Source organism: Chelonia mydas, chromosome 2 (genome assembly GCF_015237465.2).
Source record: "Chelonia mydas isolate rCheMyd1 chromosome 2, rCheMyd1.pri.v2, whole genome shotgun sequence".
Lineage (NCBI taxonomy): Eukaryota > Metazoa > Chordata > Testudines > Cheloniidae > Chelonia > Chelonia mydas.
Window position 1 is genome coordinate 250,549,362 of NC_057850.1, and position 8,947 is coordinate 250,558,308.

The window sequence follows — 8,947 nt, forward strand, 5'->3', positions numbered from 1 at the left end:
CCATTCTGACCACCACTGGACACAGTACTAATACTTGGGACACCATACTATTAACTTCTCTCCACTAGAAAATGGTTATGGCCAATTTTTCTAACTCGTGGACAGTTTTAAAATCCATGATGGTCCTTATCATTCATCCTCAAGAAGTGTTTTTCAAAAACTGAAACTATGTCCTTCACTATTCCTTTATTCACTACTCCAACAGGTTAGAAAAACAGGATCCCAAATACTCATGCATGTGCATTTCTGCATACACATTGTAAGTGTGCAGATACTCCGATATGCAAAGACAAGTCTGCTCTGTGTGTCCACAAACCCTGTGTGCACTTATTGCATTCCATGGATTCATGCTTGTGAAAATTCTTCACAATTTACTTTAACAGAAGTCATATTTGTCTATCCTAGTTCTTTTACTATGGCAAATGATGTGGCAGAGTCATGCCACTAACAACTATGAGATCTTAAACTGAGATCCATCTTCTCAGCACACTATGGCACTTTCTGTAAGATTAGGGATTTACTCCTATGCCCTTGACAAAACTCTCTCCTTCCTTCCCACTGTTGCACAGCTCCCCTTTTCTGGTTGTTGAAAGTGAGGGTGGAGTTCATGGCTTTGCCTAGCACCATCATAACAAAAACACTATTTACAGTTTCGCTGCTGATTAATAGCTAGGAACAGCAGTCATGAAACTGAAAGATTGCTATCAAGTTTCATTGCGCTGCTTCTGGGAACTCTGAAGGAACAGGGGGAGAAAGGGAGACAATCCTCCACTGTTGAGTCACTCTGCCCAGAAAGCGGAAGAGCCTCTGAAGGAGCAGCAGAAGAATGAAACTGACAAGACTAATCAGTTTCACAGGTGCTATTAATAAGCTACTGGACCACCATGAAAGTGATCCAAAACATATTCAGTTTTACCATGCAACTATGTGGGCTCAACTTTGTGGCTTACAGCTGCATATTACTAAAGTTTTGTTTTGAACATTTTTTAATATATCTGTATCTATATTGTTTTTTCAGGTACGCCATCTGTAGGGCTCTGTAGTGTTATGTATGATACAGAGTTTCATTCCTGCTCCTATTGCTCACTGAAGCCTTGGGAACTCAAGCAATCAGCATCACCAATACTGCCATGAGCTGGAACCATGTCAGATCTCACAGGCGTAAAAAAAATGGTCTGGTCAGTGGCTGGACAAGACCTCTAAGATGAAAGAATATGGAATATACATAATGTATCTTTTGTACACCACATTAGCTGCTACTTCATCTCCTACATACCTCTTCCAGAAGTTTCAGTTTACCCTTTAAAAAATTAAACTTTGGCACATTGGATATTTTTCACCTGAGGGTGGGTCGTCCCTGTGTTATGCAGAAGGTAGACTAGATGACTATTTCTGGCCTTCAAATCTACTTATAAAGACTTTGTAATTGTTAGGAAAGAGGCGGTGGCTCTTCAGGCTTGTTTGTTTTTTTAAAAACTGAGGAAACGGTCTTGTTTTAAAATAATTATCTTTTGATTCACCCACTGTGTAAAGCATTTTATCACGTGGTATACTTAAAGATGCATTTTACTGCATCTGTTCTGTCGATAAAAGACACCAGTTTCCAGTGCTGTCAATCTATTACTCTTAAGAACCCTAAAAAAAAACATTGCAGTAGTATGAACTGTGGTAAAATACTAGACACTATTGCATTCATGTAAAAGCTACTTTGATAAAATTTTGAATAAGGCCTAAGAACATAGACTAGTCCTGACATCACGAATGTGGTTTTTCCTCCACATCTGAGTAAAGCTGGAAATTTCACTGTAAACATTAATATTACATTACTCTATACTAACTAGTACTGAAAGCCACAGTTTATTTAGCAGTCATTCTGATCTGAAAATATTTTGGTTTGTCCTGTAACAAACAGATTTTAGTACCTGCAAAAACTATTGCCATGCAATATTAAAACTGCACAGATAAAAATCTTATGTCATCAAGAAATGTATAAGAAACTGAAACCTACGCAATTAACATGGCAAACAGCTTTTGTTGCTGTTTTGCCTTTATAAAAGGCAGAAATGACAAACTCCAGAGATTTCAGCTAAGGGGAACACTTTAGCTTACTGAAAGTCTATCAAAGAGTTAAAAGCATTTGCTAGCTTTCTGCTTAAAAATATTTTTAAATAGCCATCCAGTCTTTTAAATTTGCAGGGACAAAGCAGCAAAAAGGGCTTTTTTTTTTCCACTTGACTGAGCCTCCTGGTCAGCTTGTGCCAGGTAAGAAGAAAGTATACAGTAATGTCATTAAATGGGAACAGCTTCATCAGGTTTCACTTAAAAAGATACCTATTGAGCAGACTCAAGTGATTTTTTCAGTGAACTTTCGCCCCATCCATAAACCAAACAAATCACACACTCCTCAATGAGAATTTAGGGCTTCATATTTCATATACTATTTTTATAGTTCAGATTAGTGTTAGCACTAACATGATGAGCAATTTCCATGCACATACAAATTACTTGGAAACATTTATGATGTTTATTAGTGTGAATCTCAGCACAGATTAAATTCAGAAGGCTAAAATATAGTGCATGACAGATCACACTGTGTTTTACTGACTCATTAGAAATGTGCTTCAATTTGCATTTTTGAATGCCAGATTGACAAAATGTAGTCCAAACTTGCTGTTTAAGGCACGCTAATTTCTGAAAGCTTATGTTAAATCACCACATTAAGACAAGTCTGAATTCAAAGAGACCACCATTAAATAAAATGGCTGCTTCAGAGCCCTCAGATATGGTTTGAATACCAGATATTTGTATAAACTATCATTCAGATCACCAAAAATACAACAAAAAAACAAAAACACACATCCCAGTTTGTTGAGTTTTAACTGCAACTTTAAACCAAATCTTAGGTTACAGTGTATCTAGAACGCAAAACTTACTGTATGGTTGCTCTGGTTTCATATAACAATTACGTCACTAGTTAACGTTTTAGAATTTACCCTCTGTACTGAACCACATTCCAATGCAGAGCTAGAGGTGACTTCTACATTTTCTTCTTAATGTTACTTTCTACTTCATGTTACTTATTGTGTTTTGGTGAATATAAAAAAAATTGTTACATCGATACTTTATTTTAAAATATTAGTGTGTGCTGAAATGTTCATGAAGCACTAAAAATCCTATTGAAATCACAATGATAAAGAGGAAATGAAATATTCCAAATATTAGACACTTAAGTTGTGATTAAATCACGTTAACATTAAAATTCAAGAACACTGTACTTCAGTTCTACTCCAAATGTGTGCTTTTAGGTGAAGATCTTTTGAAACGCTTATTACTTCAAATTAAAAAAAGACCTGAAGAAGCACTCTGTGTAGCTCAAAAGCTTGTATCTTCCACCAACAGAAGTTGGCCCAAAAAATATATATTACCTCACCTACCTTGTCTCTCTCATATATCCTGGGCCAAACAAAGCTACAATGGTAGTGCAAACATATTGCCTCAAATGACAATGAACACTCTTTGTAAAAAAGGAGGGAAATGAAGCTCCTCAAGACTTTTATATTTTCATAAAGTACTAAAGGTCATACTTTATTCAAAATACCGTTACTGGTTTTATGTTCCAGGTCTGAAATTTTCCCCCAAAATAACTGCTTTTACACATACAATAGAAGACATTCATGAAGACAACATGCAGGAATTCCAAACTACTGAATGGGAGCTTTGCTCATGGTCAAATTTTAGAACAAGTTAGGAAAGATGTGTCTGAACTGAGAAAAGCAGCCAAACATCAAAGATTTCAGAGTAGCAGCCACGTTAGTCTGAATCCATAAAAAGAAAGGGAGTACTTGTGGCACTTTAGAGACTAACAAATTTATTAGAGCATAAGCTTTCGTGAGCTACAGCTCACTTCATCAGGCTGTAGCTCACGAAAGCTTATGCTCGAATAAATTTGTTAGTCTCTGAAGTGCCACACGTACTCCTTTTCTTTTTACAAACATCAAAGAGAATCTGGAGAGCAATGTACTTACTAACTGGTCTAGAATTTCATGCCACTGCTACATACAAGTTAATTTATGACTATTTAAGCAGCCTAACACCTCTGCACTGATGAAGATTAAAAAAAAATTCTCACATAAAAAATAAAGACTTCTTTGGCCTGGTTACACAATACATATAAATTAGCTTGTCTGCCTACACAATATTCAATGCTAAAATCTATCATCACTGCTCTCTTTTCAAGACATGAAGCATTTACCTAGTATATCAAGAAGTAACTGATCAGTACATAAATATAAATAATCCAGTTAAAATAAATGTGTCTACTTTCATCTGTACCATGAAGATCTAAATTTTGAATAAAAACTAAATAAAATTTGTCCATCTTTCTGTCACCCACAACAAGAAATTTTACTTTTCTCATTCTTATAAGTATTTCCATTTTAATTGCTAGCTACAGCTTTTGTTGCTGTTTTGTGTTTATAAAAGGCAGAAATGACAAGCTCCTGAGATTTCAGCAAAGGGGAACACTTTAGCTTACTGAAAGTCTATCAAAGAGTTAAAACCATTTGTTAGCTTTCTGCTTGAAAACATTTTTAAATAGCCATCCAATCTTTTAAATTTGCACAAGAGATTTATATTTCCAAGCACTGATTGTTTTACAGTTACATCAGCAAATACCAATATTAGCTGAAAGTGTAACAACTTCTAGAAAAGAAACTATTTCAGGACAAATATTAAATGAAATCATGAAAAACGTAGTTGTTACAACTTTCAGTAGCTGGCCTTCATTTTGACTGGCAGAACTAAATGTAGTGCACCATCATGTAGCAGTCAGTCATTGAATAATTCATATAAAATATGTCAACTTTTTTCATGGCTTTGATCCAATTATTAGAATTAAATATTTGTTAACTGTGCCACTGTAATACTGATAGTTAAAAAACTTTAATGGGAAGTTCCGTGACCATAGAATCTAATTTTTTAAGGATTTTTTTGGACTAACAAGAAAATATTTTGACTTTTTTAAAGCACAATGTTCACTTGAAGACAACTGCCCCCAGTGCCTATTAAGTAGGTCTTTATTTTGCTAGCCTACATCATGGCACTTTGAGGTGGTAAAATATATAGATATTAAACATTTTCAGAGTTTGAGCATATATACTGTGTACTAAATAGCTAAAAAATTATTCCTAAAAACCCTATACGACAAGTTATATCCTAGAGCACATTTTCACCGCCAAAGCCTAAAATCATACAGGAAGTGGACAGACTAAACTGAAGCAATAGAAATAGTGCTTTGATAATTACAGAACAATTTCAGAAAACATTATGTACTAAAAACAAAATCTGAAACTGATTGCTTAAAGAGATAAATCAGCATACATTAAAAACATACACATTAGAGAACCACTGTATACACGTCAATTTAACACAAACAAGTTATTGAAGATTAATCCTGACGCCCTGATTTATACAGCCGGGTTGCCTCCCACTAAAAGTTCGAGTTCCCCACAGCCACATGTATACTGCACCTTAAGGTTTAGGCTCTGCTTTAGCATACACCATCTTAAAGCTTTGCTTGAACTCTAAGGAATCCGCAAGTTACAAAGAAGCCCTACCATAACCTGAAGTCACTAAAGTGAGGTATGCAAATAACCTTAAGACAACCTACAAACCCTGAAAAATAGAAAATGCTCTAACCATACCTAGATTTTAAGGATGGTCAGTGTTTTCATTACAAAACCCAGCAGACTGGCAATTTATAACTCTTTACCTTAACAATTTGCATAGGAATGACACCTGACAAAACCTCAGAGCATATATTATTTTGTTACCAATTTTGAAACAAATTCAGTCTAAAATTCACTTATTTAAAATGCTTCTCTACATGCTTACCTAACAAAAATCCATTAAAAATGAAGTTTTAAAGACCAATAACCTATATTGCAAGTTAGTTAATTCTGGGTTTTATTTTTCGAAAGCTGTAAAAATTCCAAGGTTTAAAAAACCACTACTATGCAGGTGAACACTGGCTAATTTTCCATTATTTTTACTTTTAGACTAGAATGAGTAATAATATGAATATACAACATGCAAATACATACCACAAATATATAATCAACACAGAATAATGACTTTGAAGACATTTATGTTTACTGCAAATGCATATATTTACTACAAGCTGTACTCTATCAGATGTGCCTCGACTATTCCGTCTACTCTAAAATTCTCACTGCTGATAACACCAGTACACCTTCACCAGTAATAACAGCAATAATGGGAGCTCCAATATAAACAGGCCTCTGGGTGTCACTGATGTTTTAACTACTGTATCACCTAACCCTACTCCAAAGATGTCTGAGACCCCCTGTATAAAATGTCAATGACAAGTGCCTTGTATACAGTAGCACACCCCAAACCAATCACTGCTACCACCAGTGGGAAATATTAGAAGTCTATATACACAAGACCTCATACTAAATGTGTCATTTCACAATTGGTTGGATAAGAGAAGAGTGACTGTAGTATTCATATTCCAAAGGAGAAAATGCTCCTTTATAACAACCACCTCTAATGGCCTGGATTAATTTCTTATATATCACTGTACTTTCTTACAAATAGCCTTCCTGGTATGGGATGACAATCAGTGGTTGGGTGTGGAGTGTTTTGCTCTAAAACACTGTTATAATGAAACAGGGACCAAGCCCTCTAACTAGTCAGAATTCCTTACCATTACACGAACCTTCACACTTAGCAAAAGAAAGGAAGAGTGCTGCAGCACACCGGAAAACGATGCATATTGATCACAGGGAAATGGGAATACTGAGTTATTTAATAAAAAGGAATAGTGCTAATCTATTAACAGATGTTACTTTCATATATGCATATTTCTGTCCCTTTTGACTTTTTTTCCACCTACTCTACCAAAAAAACCCCCCCACATTTATACACGCAATAACTTTCAAGATCTGTAATGCTCTCAAAAAAATTCCAGTGACCCTGGACTCTGTCTGTTAAAGATGGTCTTTTATTAACCCTGTAGTGCCTACCTCTGTATCACAACAGACACCTAGCCACCAACAATTCAACACCCCTACAACATCCCAGAAGGGCACAAGGGTGAGGGTAACTTTCAATGTTTTAACTTTTGAGCAGTGGAGGCTCCCGAGGGCAGGCTTTTGTCAACCCTGTTTTGGGTCAGGGCACAATATAATCTTTACATGATGCTGTAAGCAGCCTATGATTGCATATTTACAGATCAGTTTTGCCTGCCGACTTTCAGATGCTAAGTAGCCTCTGTTTCTTTTGCAAGGTCAAGGCAGAATCCTTCAACAAGATCTGAAGATAAATTTTCTGTTTTAAATTAGGGTTCGGAGAGCCACAACCCTCTTTCACCCTAAAACCTCTCTCTGCCCCAGAACGAGATTACAAAATTTTCTAACAAGTCAGACAGAGGTGTTTCTTCCTAGAGAGTCTCCAGGGTGACAAAAACAAGGTTACAGAAGTTACATTAAAGACCCTCTGGAGACGCAATATATTTTGTTTAGATAAAATCTAGTTAATTCATAAAATTATTTTAATTTAGCATTATCTAGACAAGCAGTGTCAGAGGCCATCACACAAATACTGGCTTCAGCCTACACCCTATAAACAACTTAACACTCCTCCATTCCCAGTGCCCTGGAAGGATATTTATACTGTCTGTGGAGCCTATATTATTATTGCATGCATCTTTACAGTGCCCATCACTTCAGTATAATCTGAAAGGAACGCTTACCTTTATCCTGAGTGCAGGACAGTATTTCCTCCTCTTTGGGGTTAGTCACCTGGGTGATAATGGACGGGTTGTCCATGGAAACAGAGTGCGATTTCACCTGGCTATTTCCCTCCCAGAGGCAGGTTTGTGTGCGTTTGTTTTTAGGGATCAATAGGCAGATTTCTCTCTAAAAACTCCTTCAGGAACAAAACCAGCCAGAAAAACAACACCCCCCCCCAAAAAAACGCGCGCACAGGGGACCCCTCCTATAGTGCCACCTCCTCCTCCTCTAGTAATTCCCAGTACGGGGGGGAGGAGGGGAAGGAGAGAACTATCACCCCACCAAAACAAAAACACGAACAAAAATCCCGTAGCACTCCCCCGCCGAATCACCACCCCTAGAACGTCCAAAATATATCACCCCAAAAAACACGCTGCCTAGGAAACCTCTTTCCCGACCCTGTACCACCCAGAAATATGTACCAACCCGCCCTAGCCTGTATCACCCCGAAATCAGCCCAGCCCCCAATGACTATCTGAGCCTATCGACCCCCTCAATAACTCTCCCCCGCAGCTTCGATCGCCCCCAAATCAACCCAGCCCCCCAATAACAAACGGATCCCCCCTCCTCCTCACCTGTATCACCCCCAAATCAACCCAGCCCCCCAACAACAAACTGATCCCCCTCCTCCTCACCTGTATCACCCCCAAATCAACCCAGCCCCCCAAAACGGTCTGATCCTACCCAGCCCCCAAACACCCTCTCCCCTCCCTCACCCCGAGCCCACCCTCCCGAAAAAGCCTGTAAGACCCCCCGACACGCAATCGCTACATGCCCCCCCACAACGCCCGGATCCAGAACCCGCCCCCGGAGCGCTCCCCCAGCCCAGGCCTCCGCCCGCCCGCTCGCCGCCCGCGGCAGCGTTGCGGGCTCCGCCGAGACACCAGCTCCAGGGGCAGGAGCCACCGCCGCCCTGGGAGGAGGAGGAGGAGGAGGAGGAGGAAAAACCGGGGTTGCGGGGGCCGGGCCGGGCTCCAGTCCGGGTCTCCGCGCTGCGCCACTGCCAGCCGCCCGCCCGCCGCCGCCGCCGCGCTCAGAGCCTGTCAGTGCGCGCCCCGCCTCCCTCCCCTCACAGCCAGGCCACAGGCGCCTCCCCCGCCCGCTGCTTCCCCGCCGCGCCGCGAACAGCGGGA

General features: G+C 39.2%; 1 protein-coding gene across 4 annotated transcripts in view; it reads right to left on the reverse strand.

Annotated features, from left to right (window-relative positions):
* The window catches only part of CTDSPL (CTD small phosphatase like), a 122,529-nt gene extending 114,097 nt beyond the window's left edge, over positions 1 to 8,432 (reverse strand). For 2 of the 4 annotated variants that reach the window (XM_037891178.1, XM_043541630.1), the window contains exon 1: positions 7,775 to 8,326. In XM_037891178.1, the coding sequence (XP_037747106.1) occupies positions 7,775 to 7,850 (76 nt within the window). In that variant the 5' untranslated portion in view covers positions 7,851 to 8,326. Of the gene's footprint in view, positions 1 to 7,774 lie in introns of all 4 variants that reach the window. The other 2 variants (XM_007066547.4, XM_037891177.1) reach the window with 2 other exon arrangements.
* Positions 8,433 to 8,947: the final 515 nt, after the last annotated feature.